Consider the following 16,461-nt stretch of genomic DNA (forward strand, 5'->3'; position numbering starts at 1 on the left):
ATATATATATATATATATATATATATATATATATATATATATATATAAACACATGCTCACACGCATCACATTGCAAGCGTTCAGGAGCTCTGTTGTATTTGGAAATATTTGTTGTTTCTTATGCTCCTCAATAATGCTTGCGATTTGATGAAATATGTATATAAAAAAAGATATCACACATATTTCTGTAATGAACACGCACTCGCTTTTTCATAAGAGTGATGTGCTTCGGCCGTTGTTATATCTTATCTCTTACGAATATTTTTGGACTTTGTACAATGACATAATTTACAAATCGCCATGTTAAAATTAAATAGCAGCAAATATTATCTCATCATATTAATGTCAATGTATAATAGGCCTAATAATAATATATATACCATAAAATTAATCGCTTTACAATATCAAATATATATATATATATATATATATATATATATATAGATGATATTTGACATACAATTAGCGTAACATTGATTGCCATACGCGTCCTAAAATTATACGAATAAGCCGAAGCACATCGGAATTATATAAGCTTCTATGTATTAATGCTTCAAACTGCTCGTATATAAATGCATCGTTACGAGCAATACACTACACACACACACAATATTAATATCTGAATGAATATCGTATATGTTAATCTTTAAGAGAGTCAAAGATAAGAAAAAGAAGAACATTAACAAAAAAAAAGTTTTGAAAGCATCCATGACTAGTATTATTATAATACTCTTGTACAGTATAACGTAATAATTGGTTTAATCATTCCAAGGATTATAAGAACATCAGAGAGAATAGATCGTGATCTAAATAAGAAGAATAACTCGTTTATTTATATGGTCATTTATTATTATTGTTCTTGCCATTAATTTCGTTCTAATTATCTATTTTCTAAGTCGTCTGTTCGCTTAAATCACATTTTAGAATTTCTTTATCATTTTAATTGAACGACGAATTCCTTTTAAACTATTTGCCTCATTACGAGTATAACATAAAATATGGGTAGCGTCGAAGTAAAGTTATCAGTCTTTTACGGACTATAGTATTTCGATTGGACATATCAAATATTAAGCGTAATACATGTTTGTCGTTAGTTCATCATAAGTTTACGCGTTGAATTTAGTTTCTTAGTTCAACAATAACTTATTATAATATTTACATATATACTCGACGAAGTTCTCCGTTTCAATAAGAACTTCTTTCTTCCGTTAAGTCGAATTATCATACATAAGAAAATTTCTTGAAAAGTAAAAAAAGAATCCATTTTATATAGACGTTTTCAGGGTGTTATTTCGGTGAAACAATTAATTCGTTTTTCAATCAACGAATTATAAGCTAATGCTTATTAATATAAGTTTCAATAAATGGATTTATACTATAGTTACTTATATTTTAATTAAATGAAAAAAAAAAGAACAAATAAACGTAACGAAAATGTATTCTAATAAACCGGAAGAATTCTCGCATCAATTTAAAACATCTATTAAACTTCGAATACGCATCGTCCAATTGCCAAAATTTTCTACATTTTATTTTTGGCCAAAAAGTTTAGTATTATTATTATTATTATTATCATTATTATTATTATCATTATTAATGCATAAGTGAAACTAGCAATTAGTTATCCAAAAGATATATTATAAAACGAGAAAAAGGAACGTTTTTAAAAGAACATGAATCCACTACTTGTCTTCCTTCGAATACTATATATGTATTTCTTATTTATAGTTTATATTATAAAACAAAAAGATCTCTATCTATAAGAGATATCTCGATTTGAGAAACGTCCTTCGAATTTTCAATATTTACATTAAATCGATTCATTTAACGTTGCAATTTAATGACCGAATGATTTATTTAGAATACGAATACGAAGCATGATTTATAATATCTCTTGTGCATTATACCAAATCGTGCCGAAGTATATTGGCTTACAATTAGTATTCAAAAAAAGAAAATATTAATTAAACGTTATATCCTCGTGTTAGGGCACTATTATTAATAATTAATAGAAAATCATCAAGAGAGAGATTAATGCACGGATTAAAACATTTTGTAAGATCATTAGACGGGTAACGCGATAGCAAAACATTTAGCCTCATTAGCTCGACAAAATTAATCTATGAATGTTCTATATCACATTAATAACTTAGATACTTTCAATTGAAATAAACAAACAGTTCGTGAGAAAAACTACCGGCGAACATAAATATTATACCTTCGAGCTGATTACTCATGTTATTTCTTATTAAGGACACGAGGACAGTCTATTCCAATAAGAGAGACAATTGAATCAACAACGTTATTTATGACTTGTGTTATCCAACTATTATTTATACATTTTGATAATCTTACTTTTTCTACGTATGATTTTATCTTATCGTTGCGATTCAAATATCGTTTACGAATAAAAAAAAATTAATAATATTACGAATTAAGAAGACGTTCGTTAAAAAATAGATGTTTAGAAAATGAGAAAATAAAAGAAAAATTAGAAAGACCGCCGCTATTTGCAAAGACGCGAGAAATTCTTTGCTATACGTTCTATTATATAGAAATGCTTCAATCCAAAAATGTGATAGGCACGATAATTAATGATACATTGAAATAGATCATTAATAACATATTATTTATCTACGCGTAATCTTATACTTTAGAGAGTGTAGACTAAGCGTGTGCAATAATATTAGGAACAATATCATGAAATCGAGAAAAATTATTTGATCGGGCGATCAATTACATACGATTTGTATGATAATTGTTATTGTCGATTGACAAAATGGCGAAGTAACCTTTAAAAAATAAGAGAAAAAAGGGAACGAATCGACATTTGATTTTTTTTTCTTTTTTTTTTTTTTTTTTTTTTTATGAATTCGTTTAAAACATAATTTTCATGAATACTTTTCTTTATGAAACAAAAAATGATGAAACGCGAATAAATTATATCGAACGTTGAAAGGTTACTTGGTTAATGTTTTTCAAAAAAAAAAAAAAAAGAAAGAAAGAAAGAAAGAAAAAAAAGAAAGGAAAAAGACATTATAAAAATATTCTACTGTAACGATGTATGTACGTACACGTGTTATACACACGCGATAAAAGAGAAACACATACACAATTTTATTGAAATATAAATGTGTATATAGGAGATAATGTTATAAAATATATAAAGATATATTATAAAAATGAATGAGGATTAAGAAAGAAAAAAATAAGATTATCTTATGCGAGCGTTGAGGCACGCATTTCTGCTGGGGACTAAAAAAAAAACTTAGAAATTAAATTTCTCTCGATATTATGTATCTTAATTAAATTGTTTTAACTCTAATTACTATTTATTATCCCCGCATGCAGGGATGCGTATTCGCGTTCTGTGTGTATTTTTTCGTCGTAAAACCTCATACTTAAGACTATCGAATATTTCTTTCCAAGCTTCCAGGACATAATGTTCGCGAAGTAATATTAACAATGAATGTAGTAACTTTGTCGATTTGAAAGGACTTTCTTGTCAACAAAGCTATTAATCGTTAAATCTCATTTATTATATTGATAATATTATAAACAAAATCATTGAAGAAAGTCCTTTCAATGGCATTCGTCTTGCTTGTGTGTTTGTTTTTAAATATCGCATGGTTACGTATTAAAAGTATTTAATTTTTCGTTAATTTCATAGACAGTCCTATCTAATTTCATGTAGCTGTATAAGTATGCTACCTTTTCATGTCAATAATAATTATATTCATCTATCATGGCCTTATATTAAATCATCTTTAGAACGCATTATTATTTATAATCTTCTATACATTTTCCTTTTTACCTTCTCATAGTACTAACGTATGTTGCTATCTCTGCTTCTACGATTATCTTAAAGCTTAATAATTTGATATATTAAGTGAACAAAAACCGATAATTTCTATTCTATATGAAAGATATTTTGAGTTATCGCATTAATTGCACTGGCGGATTTAGCCTTTAAGTGGCTCGAAGAATTTTTAGGGCCTCATTAAAATAAATCAATTATGCATAATATATATGTATATATTTCTCGTTTCAACTATTCACAGAAATGATGAAATAAGAAATATACTGCTTAAATTCGATTATATAATATAAATATAAAAGAAAATTATAATACAAATTTTTATATTGTCGTCTGGAAACCTTTGTTTTACGAGATCCGAGGCGACCGCCTGTGCAAAAATCTGCCACTGATTAATTGTATCAAACACTTTGTTTTATTGTCTCTATTGTTTTTTTTTTTTTTTTTTTTTTTTTTTTTTTTTTTTTTTTTTTTTTTTTTTTTTTTTTTTTTTTTTTTAATTACTGATATCTCTTGACCTCTACTACTATAAGCTCTCCCTCTTTATCTCTCATTTTCTTTTTTCTTTCTCTATCACGCTTATAAATTATTAAAAAACGAATAAGTATTCATGATATATGTATGTTGTAGGCGTCCCGTACCTAATATTCCTCCCCGTATTCCTGATAGACCGTATTCCGGCCGACTAAACTGAGATAACGCAACGTCAACAAAGGACATCGTTGCAGTTGCGTTCAAGGAGAGAAGGGCAAATCCTCTCCCATGGACCACAACAAGAATGGATAGAACTATTAGATGACGAAACGAAAACAAATATGAAGAAGATACGATGAACCAACAGCTTCCAATGGATACGTAAAAGCAATTATTATCAAGGTTACACATATGTACTACCCTCTCCTCCGGATCATCGAATTGGTAAACACAGGTTTCGTTATTGCGTACTTCCAAAGGATAGGAGGAAATGTCAGGAGTCGTTGGAGAACGATCAGTATTATTAATAGCGTTGAATAATCGAAGACGAATCGAACGTAACTCATTTCTTTCTTTAATATCAAGATATAATCCAAATGACAATCGTACGTACTTTCTTTCTCTTTTTTATTTCGTTTTGTTTGTTTGATTCTTTTTCTTTTTCCTTACTAATATTGGTATTTATTATCAATAATATTGTATCTTATTTATAAGATCACAATAACGCGTTTCTTTATTCGCAGTAGATGTTTCTCTTTCCCCTGAGATACATATATAGGAAAATGTGTGATTTTTCTTTCTTTTCTTTTATATATATATATACAAAAAAAATATTATATGTAGAGAGAGAGAGAGAGAGAGAGAGAGAGAGAGAGAGAGAGAGAGAGAGAGAAGAGTAACTCGATTATACCTCGATTACCTCGATATTAGAAACGTGTTTTTAGGAAGGTTTTCTTCCTTTGGTGCTACGGAGGATAATAAATAGCAAAGAGAAGCGAGCACCAGCAGCATTCCAAAACACATTTATTGTCGAAATAGAACTTTAACCTTGAAGACACTACTCTCTTTCCGTTTTTTCCATCCCGTGCTAATTTATTTAACTTGAAACTTCGTATCGATGCCATTTTAGTATCTTTCTTTTAAGCTTCGATTAAGATAAGATAATTTAGATAATTTGTATAGAAACAACGAATTTAGAACAAATTCAACGGCGGTGTGATACATAATAGATTATTTTAAGTATATTTGAATTTTAGCCTTATTTTTTTTTTTTTACTTGCAGTATGCGCAACGTTGATACTTTGTATGTATTTTTTATTTGTTATTGTTATATCTTAATATTAATTCGTGGCGGCTGTTTGTGTCTGTATGTATGTTTTTTGTATTGGAGGGGGTGAGTGTTTGTACGTATGTATGTGTGCGCGCATATATATATATATATAGCACATATATAAGCAAGTAAAACGCCAAATAAATTGTCGTGCGTTACCGGATAAGATTCATTAAATAAGTAAAAAAAACGTTGAAGTGGATGGTTGTGTATATAGTCATTCAATTAATAGTATTACATGTACGTACATATGTACGTAACACGTGTTAAGAAAAAATTTTGTATTATGAAATTTTGGAAAGCTGATCCATTGAAAAGCGACACTGACTGACGACAAATGTATAATATACGAAATAAATGATATTTAATACTGACGTGTAAAATAGCCGGTTTCTTAAGGCTTTTGTCTACTTTAAACATTATTGATATTTCAAGCTTACTCAATACAGCTTCTAATATTACATATTCTTCAAACGAAGAATAGGATCTTTTATAAATATCAAAATTCATATTCAAGGCATATTATTAACGCTCTCACTACTTTAACCGATAGATTGTAATAATAACACCATAATATGATAAGTCTATTTAAAGAAGACGGATCGATAGATAAATTCCCCTTTTAAAGCACAAGCAATTTTTAAGCGTATAACTTTCCATATAAAATTCAACCTCTAAAAATTATTTCATATATCTTAACTAACGAGATTGTTAGATTATCTTATGTTTGGAAACAGAAAAGCTTGAACATCTTTTGCAAATTTTTTTCATTCAAAATAATACATAATTCATGAATTTGCAAATAGATTTTAAAATTAATATCATAATTATGTCTAAAGCACGTTTCCTGTAATATAAAATTTTTTAAAATAAAGAATTTATTAATAATATAATTTATATAATAGAAAAAGTAAAGAAGTAAATGGTCTCTTGTGCAGGTACATTGTCCGATAGTAGCTTCGTTCATAATTATTTCTATTATTCCTTTTACGCAATCGGAAGAGATTATTAATATAAGAATTAATTTATCGGCGGAACTTTAGGTGTGATTCCGTAATGCACGTGAACGACTGCGTACAAAGAACATTCGGAAAATTTGGAACAACCGTTAATCATTTTTTAAACTTTCCATGTGTTTTGTAAGAGTTTCTTGCGATGTTTGAACAAATACCGTATTCATAGCTTCGTACGATTTATCCATCAACTCCTGGATATTGTCTTTGGTCAAGCCTTTTGTAGGAATTGGAGGTAAGATTGTAATATAGCTAGTACCTGGTACATAGAAAAAAGAAAGACACATGAAATTATTATATCATACGATTAAAAATAACAGAAACAAATGAACGATATTCGAGACGCGATGAAATATTAAGAAAAAAAGAGAAAAAAGAAAGATCACCATACCAGAACCAAATCTCTTTGATTTACTATTCAAGAAGAAATATTTTGATACGATGACCGGTAGAATCGGTACTTGCGATGTTATAGCTAAATGGAAAGGTCCTTTTTTGAAAGGTATCAATGTATTACCGCTATGTCGTTTTCCTTCTGGGAAAAATAAAACTTTCATCTAAAAAGAAATATTTACAAATATATCAAATCGATAATTGATTTTTAAGAATAAATATTCAAATATCGTAAAGAGAAAATTACTTTAGAGTCTCGTATATATTTACACGTTGAATTTACAATCTTACGCGATTCCTCAACATTTCGTCTATCGATAAAAATTGTACCCCATAGCCAAGCAGCGAGACCGAACGGTCCAAAATATAAAATTTCTTTCTTAGATATAACGGTGCATCTTTCCATAACTAGCCACAATTGTGCCAATACTAGTGAAAGATCGTAATACAATTAATAATAAGAATAATTAGTATGATTTTGAGGAAAGATATATATATATTTTTTTTCTTTTTTAAATATCTTACCTCCCAAATCCAACATACTTTGATGATTTATCAAAACAATACAACCAGAATCGTGAATGATATTTTCTTTTCCACGTACCTCGTATTTAACTCCTAATACTTTATTTGTTGATTTACTCAAAAGCCAAGCGGGTATTCTAAAAAGTATATAAAAAACACTCATTCTTTCGTTTATATAAATATAAACTATACGAAATTAATTAATTGTGATATATGAAGATAAATTATAATACGTATTTATATTGATCTTAGTTCTATTACTTACAATGCATTCTTCCAAGATCTGATATTGAAAAACATAAATGGTAAACAAATGATTGTGAAGAGTAGAGACTCTAATCCAAAAATTAGAAATTTCGCTCTATATCTAAAGCTCTCATTTAGAGTACATATCATAACCAATAGTAGAACGAGTGCGACTCCGACGCTAGTACAAGAAACACCTAACATCCTGAAAAGAAGACGATATCAAAATAGAGAAAAAAAGAGGAAGAAACAAAAAAAAATAATTCATTAATCTTTTACAGTTTAAACACAAACTTATATTATATACAACATAATTTTTAAAATATTAACCGATACTTTTTTTAATTACAAAATTAATTAACTCTGAGGAGTTTATTATCTTCTTATCTCTTGCTTTTTGTTTGTTTTATTAGATAAAGTTACAACGTATGATAATAAGACAAAATTGTATAATTTTTATACAGAAACTTTGTATTTCAGAATAGTAATACATATACATATTCATTCAATCACAATAGCGAACAGAGACACATTTCCGCTTAGGCAACTCCTTTTCTATTTCGTTACCGACAAAGAGAGCACTGATTTATTAATTAAACGATTCCAGTCGACACTTACATGGAGCGCACCGGAAAAAGCTACGCGAATTTGTCCCTATGTAAAATATTTTTTTCTTAAAAGTCCAATGAAACATTACTACTATTCGATCATTTTTTTATAATTCGATAATAATCTTTTATGCTTTTATGTTTTATATCAATGATATTTTTACCTTCAAAGTTTAGATCAAAGTTTACGTAATCAAATGTGTGTGTGTGTGTATATATATATATATATATATATATATATATATAACTGATATTCAATATCGTAATATAATGTATAATTATAACTGAATATATAATAAATGAAAAATGATTTTTTATAAGTAGAACTTCCTCAAAAAAAAAAAAAAAAAAAAAAAAAAAAAAAAAAAAAAAAAAAAAAAGTATTTTAAAATAAAAATAATTTTCATTAAACAATATTAAATAATTTATCGAGTAAATTTTAAATTACATTATATTTTACATTGGACGAAGATATACGGATTGGAAATATTCTGCAATAAAATATAATATAGATACTGTATAATATACGCAACAAAAATTAACATTTAAAATTTCAAATACTTATGTTTAAATTATGATCTTTTAAAATAGACTCGAAAATATTAATGCAAAGAAAAAAATAGAAAGAAATTAGGACGATTTCCGAAAATCGTAAAATGCAATTAAATATTTGGAAGATTTCCGAAAATGTCGGAAGAGTTAACAAATATCACACACACACACACACACACACACACACACACACACACACACACACACACACACACACACACACACACACAACATCGTTTCAAATTTAGACATTTTCCAAATAACGTTATGTAACGAAAGAAACATATATATATATAAAAAAAAAACAATATAAAATTTAATTCCAACTTAACAAGACTGTCGGTAAAAAATTGAAAAATATTCTCGTAGATTTTATCGATCAAATTCTGCATTATCATAACCTATTAAAAATTCTCGAACCTTGTAAAAAAAAAATAATATAATTTTAAACGTAGAAATCATTCTTTCTTTTTCTTTAAAATTTAATATTTTCTTCTAATTATTCTTATTGCTCATTAATTTGCTGTTATCGAAAATAATAACGAAAATTAAAAAGATAGAAAGAAGTGTACTTAATTGGGATCTATCACAAGTGCTTATCTTGTTAAACTTGTTTTCGAAAACCTTTTTCATTTTTTTTCTTATATCTTTTTCTTTCTTATAGCAACAGCAAAAAGATTTTTGTCGATAAGCCACTATTACCATCTTTTGTGCGATATGGAAGCACAGCTTGAAATTCGCGCAATAAAAAGATAAAAATTTCTTATGCGTTACGCAAATAAATATATAACAAAAAATACTATCCTCCGATTTTTTCCTAAAATTTCAAATTTAGTTTATATATATATATATATATATATATATATATATATATATATACACACATACATACACACACATATATATATATTTATATATTTATTTATTTATTATGCGCAAGTTTCATTTTAATGAATTATTTGAAAGAATACGACAGTCGATCGTTCTCAAGAATGATTATTTTAGAAAAAAAAAAATTCATCCTACGTAACGCATAATAAATATAAGTGCATACATACAATAATTTATTGGCAAAGTCCACTGTAAGGTTAAACAGTTTCTATTATTCCAATATGAACTTTTATCTTGTGCGATGATTTTTGGCTGGATTCATTTTTAAATCAATTGTTGAACAATATACGAACAATATACTTTTGCCACTTCGCGCAATCTTCATCAAAAAAGACGTAGTATGTCTTTCGTGCCATTATAACTATCAAAAAAGGAACACGATGTACTCACATGTCGAAGATCTTTGCTTGTCTAAAAAATTATATTAAACTTTTATATATTAGTTAAAAACGATCAATAAAATTTTAATATAAATGAAATAACTTTCATCAAACAATGAACGACAGCCTAAGCCTCACTAAAGATACAGAACACGTGCGCGTCTTTTATATCGAACGATCGTCGCACGCAGCTTCTATTCTCCCCCTCTCTTTCTCTTTCTCTATCTCTCTCTCTCTCTCTCTCCTTCTCCCCCTCTCTCGCTTTCTCTCTCATTTATATATCACACGCGACAAAAGTTTTCGAGAGAACGATCGAAGAGATACCAGCGGTTACATTGGGAACTTCATTTTGTTTTAAACGTCAAAAATAATAATAATCCGTTTTATATATATATATATATATATATATATATCAATTCAATGCTTATAAAATCAAATTTAACGATATACATGAAAATTATATTCGAAATTTTCAATGGCAGCAATTCAATAAGAAATGTTCTTTGTTCGTACTTTTAGCTTGTACATAATCTTTATGATGAATTTTTGTTTATTAATAACATTAAATTTGTAAACTTTCTCAGTACAAACTATTCTCAATCGTAAACTTACTATGTACTATACGAACTTTCCCCTACGATTATGTCTAAAACTGCACATAAGTTAAATAAGAAAAAGTTTTATTTAAGATTAAAAATATAATCGCGATGGTAGTTTCAACTTGACGTTGTGTAATTCTTCGCTATAGAAGAAAAAATTACTAAAGTATGTAACGATTGTTTTACATAACCCGATCGTATTGTTAGCGAGATAATTGTTCCTCAGTACTATTATTTTATACAAATGAAATAGTATTAAAGGAATTTCTATTCATTCATGACGTACTAAACAGGTGAGAATCAATTTATGAAAATAGATGAATAAAAAAGACATTTGCCGAGGCAACACAATATACGCTAACCTCACTATGCGATTACGGCATTTCGACTTTATTGTATGTGTCTTAATTTGTATTCGACTAATATTTAAACGTGCCTTTTCAACAGTGTCTATTTTTGTATATTTATAGATAAAACATTCGGGTACACCGATTTATATAATTTTTTGTTGATATAAGCAGAGTGAATAATCTGTGCTTGATCTTTTATATAGTAAACATTTATTATGCTGCTATAAAACAATATTTCTTATAACAAATGTTATATAATCCTATACAAAATGCTTAAACATATTTATTATTTATCAGAATAATAGTAAATGAATATTTTGTTTATTCATGTTTTATCTCTATATCAGAACTTATAGAAACAGAATATATACAAATTATTGATCAAAAGTAAGAAAGAAGGAATCAAATACAATGACGTATGAGCAAACTTTTTTAATTGATAAAAATGTTCCTTGTATTACTGAGTTGTTTAGTAAAACTTTTCGAATAGTGACAGAAGAAAATTATTCTTTACCTAGGCCAGATTGTATGTTTAAAGAAAATCCGTGGTATATTAAAGAATTACAGATATTGAAAGAACAATTAAACGAAGTGAAAAATCGTCTAAATAGTTTTAATCTGGGTGAGTGGCATGAACATACAAGTAATAGAAACAAAGCAGGACAAGTTCAATACCGTGTACGAAGAGATATCAAACCAGAATTAGTGACACAAGCCTGGTGCAAATTTTATGAAATATTAAGTTTTTTTGATGTTGTGCCACAAAATGAAATTATAAAAAACAATAATAGTTTTACTTCTGTGCACTTATGTGAAGCTCCTGGAGCTTTCATAACATCCTTAAACCATTGGTTGAAAACAAATACTAGATTTAATTGGAACTGGTTAGCTACATCACTAAATCCATATTATGAAGGGAATTCTTTGAATAAAATGATTAATGATGATCGTTTCATTATACATACATTGAATCATTGGTGTTTTGGCAAAGACAACACTGGAAATCTTATGGATTTAAAGAATTTAGATGAACTTGTAAAAAAGGCAAAAGTAAATGATAATATATTATTGATTACTGCTGATGGAAGTATAGATTGTATGGATGTCCCAGGTGAACAAGAAACAGTTGTATCTCATTTACATTATTGTGAAACAGTTGCTGCATTACACTTATTAAATGAAGGAGGAAGTTTTGTAATAAAAATATTTACTACTTTTGAGCACAGTACCATATGTCTACTTTATTTATTATCTTGTTGTTTCTATAAAGTATTTATAACAAAACCAGCTACTAGTAAAGAAGGAAATTCAGAAACTTATGTTGTGTGCATGAATTTTAAAGGATCAGAATATATTGCACCTTATTTACGAACATTACAGAAATATTATGAATGTGGTCCTAGTACGGCAATATTTTGCAGAAAGGATATTCATCCTGACTTTATAACAAAAATAATAAACTGCAGTCAGTTTTTTAAAGAGATACAAACATCTGTCATAATGAACAATGTAATATCTTTTAAATCTAATGAAGAAATTGAAAACAAAATCATAAATGAAATAAAGATTATACAAAAACTTGTTGCTGAAAAATATTTGAAAGATTGCAACTTAAAGCCATTACCACCTGGCTGTGAAATAGTGGAAAAAGATGAATCAAGAAATATAGTTTTTATAAAAGCAGGTAGGAAACAATTATATGAATCATATGATAAGCGCCGTGAAAAAGCAAACAAATCACCAGTGCAACGTTTAATAGAATATTGGGATCTAACAAAAGAAATCTTCAATGGAGTATCCATGAGTAAATCATATAATGTAAGTTAATATTGATAGTTTCTAATTGTATATTGATATTTTTCTGTAAATGAATTTAATCTGTTCTCATTAACAGAAAAAATTCTATATTCTCTATTTTGTAGTTTCAGTTTTCTGATGAGCACATAATTCTAGAGTATTGCATAGGAAAACCATTCTACAAATTATTTAATTCAAGATTTTGTAATTCAAGAATTTTAAATATACAAATTGATTTAGAAAATATTTTGGATATATTGCATCTGAAAAAGTTTTTTCCTTCTAATGAAGATACACACAACTTATTACAAGAATTACATACAACTTTAAATTGCAAAATATTGTGTTTTCAATACACAGATATTCCTTGTGATTCTAAAATTATTTCAAGACTTTGTCAACTATTACAAATGCTTGTATATAAAGACAGTCTTGTGTTGATTGGTTATTCTTTATTATCACGTTTAAATGTTAGTCTTCTCTATCTTTTGAGTTACACCTTTCATTCAATAGAATTACAATCTCATGATAAAGTAGGATGCATAATAATCTTGAAAAACTATAAAAATGATGCAAGCATACTTAAAATTTGGGAGAAAATTAATATTACTGAAAATGCATTACGGACAGAAGGAAAAACTATATTGTCTTTACTTCCTGTATCATATTTATGTGGTAAGACATATTATTGTAATAAATGTATTGTGTATTTTCTAAAAAGCAGATCAGACAATGTATCTTTTTCTTTGTTTAGATTGGGCTGCATATCCTAAGATTGTGGAGTGCAATCACTGGATTATTAAGAAATATCTTAATTATCTTATAAATAATGCAATGGAAAAGATTAATCAATGTTAGATAAATTTTTATAAAAAAAAGCACTATAATAGAGATATAATAAATAATGTGTACTTATCAAAAATGTATATTTTTGTTTTCTTATGCATAAAAACTATTTATAACTTCTCATCTTGTTTTATATAAATGCTTTTATAAAAAAATTTTTTGTCAAACAGTATTAATAAAAGTATTAATATGGCATGAACAAGACAATTATTTGATTTAATTATAAACATCAATAAAATAAAATATATATAATATATGAAAGTCTTCATGTTTAATGTATTAAGCATTGACCTACATTTCTATACTTGGAAAGGTGGACATTTAGAACAAACTTGAAAAACATGAAGAAGAATAGTTTTGTATTATAAGAAGAAAAATACAAGATATAAGTTTAAAATAGTTTTAATACATGGTAGTGTAAGCCTCGGCAGTCTTTTAATTTAATGTAAAAACTAGTGATATATATTAATATTCATTAATGTCTATATATACATTTTTTAGATACGAATTAATAACTATAATGAAGTGTCAGACAATATTTAATAATATACGCACATTTTCTACTGAAAATATTATACCAAAAGTATGCATTGTTGGTTCAGGACCAGCAGGTTTTTATGCTGCTCAACAATTACTAAAGGTAAAAATAGGTAATCGTATGTTGTTAAAACTAGACTTATAATACCTGAAGTTTTATTTTAGATATCAAAAGATATTAGAGTTGACATATTAGAAAGACTACCAGTCCCATTTGGTTTAGTGCGTTTTGGTGTAGCACCAGATCATCCAGAAGTAAAAAATGTTATCAATACGTTCCATAAAACTGCTATGAATCCACGTGTTCAATTTATTGGTAATGTTAATGTTGGAAGAGATATTACAGTTAATCAATTACAAGAAATATATCATGCTGTGTTACTTGTAAGTAATATGGCTAGTTTATGTATATATTGTCATACAATATTTTTCATTAATATTTCTATGTAATTAGTATTATTGTATTTGATATTATAGACTTATGGAGCAGAAGAGGATAAATTACTTAATATCCCTGGAGAGGATTTAAATAATATAATATCAGGACGTCAATTTGTAGGATGGTATAATGGTGTACCAGCAGATAAAAATTTAAATATAAATTTAGATGTAGAAGAAGCTGTTATATTGGGTCAAGGTAATGTGGCAATAGATATTGCAAGAATTCTTTTGACCTCTATTGATCATCTTAAGGTATACATTTTTCTATAAAATATGTACATACATATATATGTCCAACAAATATTTGATATCATTTCTTATCATATGATATTTATACAGTGTACAGATATAACAGCACATGCGCTGGAACATCTTTCAAACAGTAAAGTGCGTAAGGTTCGATTAATAGGAAGAAGAGGTCCATTGCAAGCTGCATTTACAATTGCAGAATTACGAGAAATTTTAAAACTTGAAAATTGTAAAACATTTTGGCGAGCAGAAGATTTTATTGGTATAAATGAAATTGTACCTATGTTAGCAAGACCAAGAAAACGATTAACGGAACTTATGTTGAAATCTTTAAACGAACAATCCGCAAATCGTACCACAGTTAAAAAAGAACTACATCCAATATTTTTGAGAAGCCCTATAGAATTTCTTGGTTTTAAAAATGTTGAAAAGATAAAGTTTTCAGTAAATAAACTTGAAGGAGATAATATAAATTCACAGAAAGCAAAACCTACAGATGAGATAGAAGAAATATCATGTGGTATAGCTTTTCGAAGTATTGGTTATAAATCTGTACAAATAGATAAATCAATACCATTTAATGATAAAAAAGGTTGCGTGAAAAGTGTTGGAAAAGTAAAAGAAAATCTTTATGCTGCTGGTTGGGTTGCTACTGGACCTGTTGGTGTAATATTATCTACAATGACTAATGCATTTGAGATTGCTTCACTCATAAGTAAAGAACTTTCAATTAAAGAAAATAAGCCAGGTTCTGAAGATCTTCATAAAGTTCTTAATTTAAAAAATATTCCTACAATATCGTATAGTGGCTGGGAGAAGATAGATCAAATAGAACGACAAAGAGGTAAAGAAATGGGAAAGCCAAGAGAAAAAATAGTTGATATATCAGAAATGTTGAATATCGCTTTGAATTAAGATAGTTATTTCTTATTAAAATATGTCAAAAAATAAAATAAAAATATACATGTAATTATATCCCTCTACTTACATTCTCATACATACATACATTCTTATTTTAAAAGATATAAATATATAATATATTATATATTTGATAAATAAATAAATACCGTTATTCAAAATATATTATATAAACATATTAATAAAAAACAAAATATATTAATAAACAAATATAGATAAAACATACCATTCTTATTAAATCGTAATCTTAACCTATAAATACAATCTATGATTCTGCTTAAAATAAATAATAGTGATATGGGTATTTTATAAATGTATAAAAAAGTAAAAATTAATAAAAATTATATAAACGAAATGAATCTTTTGTATAAGCACAAATAATATTTCACCAAAACGAGATTCTATTAACAACTTGCGCAGCACATAAACAATGGAACGATAATACATTTGTTTAACACGTAGTTTATAACACTTGTTAATTATTATTGTTAATGG

The 16,461-nt window shown here is 27.2% G+C and overlaps 3 protein-coding genes across 25 annotated transcripts in view; 2 read left to right on the top strand and 1 right to left on the bottom strand.

Moving 5' to 3' along the window:
• Window positions 1-5,995, top strand: part of LOC122631998 (dynamin) — a 20,019-nt gene extending 14,024 nt beyond the window's left edge. For all 12 annotated transcript variants that reach the window (XM_043818313.1, XM_043818312.1, XM_043818325.1 and 9 more), the window contains 2 exons: window positions 4,448-5,130; window positions 5,171-5,995. In XM_043818313.1, coding sequence (XP_043674248.1) covers window positions 4,448-4,511 — 64 coding nt within the window. In that variant the 3' untranslated portion in view covers window positions 4,512-5,130; window positions 5,171-5,995. The remainder of the gene's footprint in view (window positions 1-4,447; window positions 5,131-5,170) is intronic.
• A 584-nt stretch (window positions 5,996-6,579) lies between these two features.
• Window positions 6,580-10,395, bottom strand: LOC122632004 (1-acyl-sn-glycerol-3-phosphate acyltransferase beta). Of its 2 annotated transcripts, XM_043818350.1 has the most exons (7): window positions 10,240-10,377; window positions 10,017-10,168; window positions 7,818-8,003; window positions 7,553-7,689; window positions 7,275-7,456; window positions 7,026-7,191; window positions 6,580-6,893 (listed from the first exon to the last, which is right to left on the bottom strand). In XM_043818350.1, exons 3-7 carry the CDS (start codon window positions 8,000-8,002, stop codon window positions 6,730-6,732), a joined length of 834 nt encoding a protein of 277 aa, XP_043674285.1. In that variant the 5' UTR covers window position 8,003; window positions 10,017-10,168; window positions 10,240-10,377; the 3' UTR covers window positions 6,580-6,729. The 2 variants fall into 2 exon arrangements, with proteins under 2 accessions (XP_043674285.1, XP_043674284.1); XM_043818349.1 differs by lacking the exon at window positions 10,017-10,168 and having other exon boundaries at window positions 10,240-10,395.
• A 411-nt stretch (window positions 10,396-10,806) lies between these two features.
• On the top strand, window positions 10,807-16,031 carry LOC122632000 (NADPH:adrenodoxin oxidoreductase, mitochondrial-like). Of its 11 annotated transcripts, none has more exons than XR_006327797.1 (5): window positions 10,807-11,121; window positions 11,299-12,996; window positions 13,101-13,650; window positions 13,730-13,883; window positions 14,323-14,455. XR_006327797.1 is itself a non-coding variant. In XM_043818334.1 (5 exons), exons 2-5 carry the CDS (start codon window positions 14,342-14,344, stop codon window positions 15,961-15,963), a joined length of 1,380 nt encoding a protein of 459 aa, XP_043674269.1. In that variant the 5' UTR covers window positions 10,807-11,121; window positions 14,323-14,341; the 3' UTR covers window positions 15,964-16,031. The 11 variants fall into 11 exon arrangements, 10 of the variants coding, with proteins under 10 accessions (XP_043674269.1, XP_043674266.1, XP_043674267.1 ...); XM_043818334.1 differs by lacking the exons at window positions 11,299-12,996; window positions 13,101-13,650; window positions 13,730-13,883 and adding exons at window positions 14,524-14,742; window positions 14,836-15,051; window positions 15,139-16,031 and having other exon boundaries at window positions 14,323-14,461; XM_043818331.1 differs by lacking the exon at window positions 14,323-14,455 and having other exon boundaries at window positions 11,299-12,862; window positions 12,938-12,996; window positions 13,730-13,891.
• The last annotated feature ends 430 nt before the right edge of the window (window positions 16,032-16,461 follow it).

The sequence above is a fragment of the Vespula pensylvanica genome, chromosome 9 (assembly GCF_014466175.1).
Source record: "Vespula pensylvanica isolate Volc-1 chromosome 9, ASM1446617v1, whole genome shotgun sequence".
NCBI classification, from domain to species: Eukaryota; Metazoa; Arthropoda; class Insecta; order Hymenoptera; family Vespidae; genus Vespula; species Vespula pensylvanica.

Coding starts and splice junctions, on each gene's coding strand:
- LOC122632004 (XM_043818349.1), bottom strand. Junction 7,192..7,274: donor AATATATACGAGACTCTAAA/GTAATTTTCTCT, acceptor ATTTCTTTTTAG/ATGAAAGTTTTATTTTTCCC. Junction 6,894..7,025: donor ATCAAAGAGATTTGGTTCTG/GTATGGTGATCT, acceptor TCTATGTACCAG/GTACTAGCTATATTACAATC.
- LOC122632000 (XM_043818329.1), top strand. CDS start 11,590: ATGACGTATGAGCAAACTTTTTTAATTGATAAAAATGTTCCTTGTATT. Junction 12,997..13,100: donor CCATGAGTAAATCATATAAT/GTAAGTTAATAT, acceptor TCTATTTTGTAG/TTTCAGTTTTCTGATGAGCA. Junction 13,651..13,729: donor TCCTGTATCATATTTATGTG/GTAAGACATATT, acceptor TTCTTTGTTTAG/ATTGGGCTGCATATCCTAAG.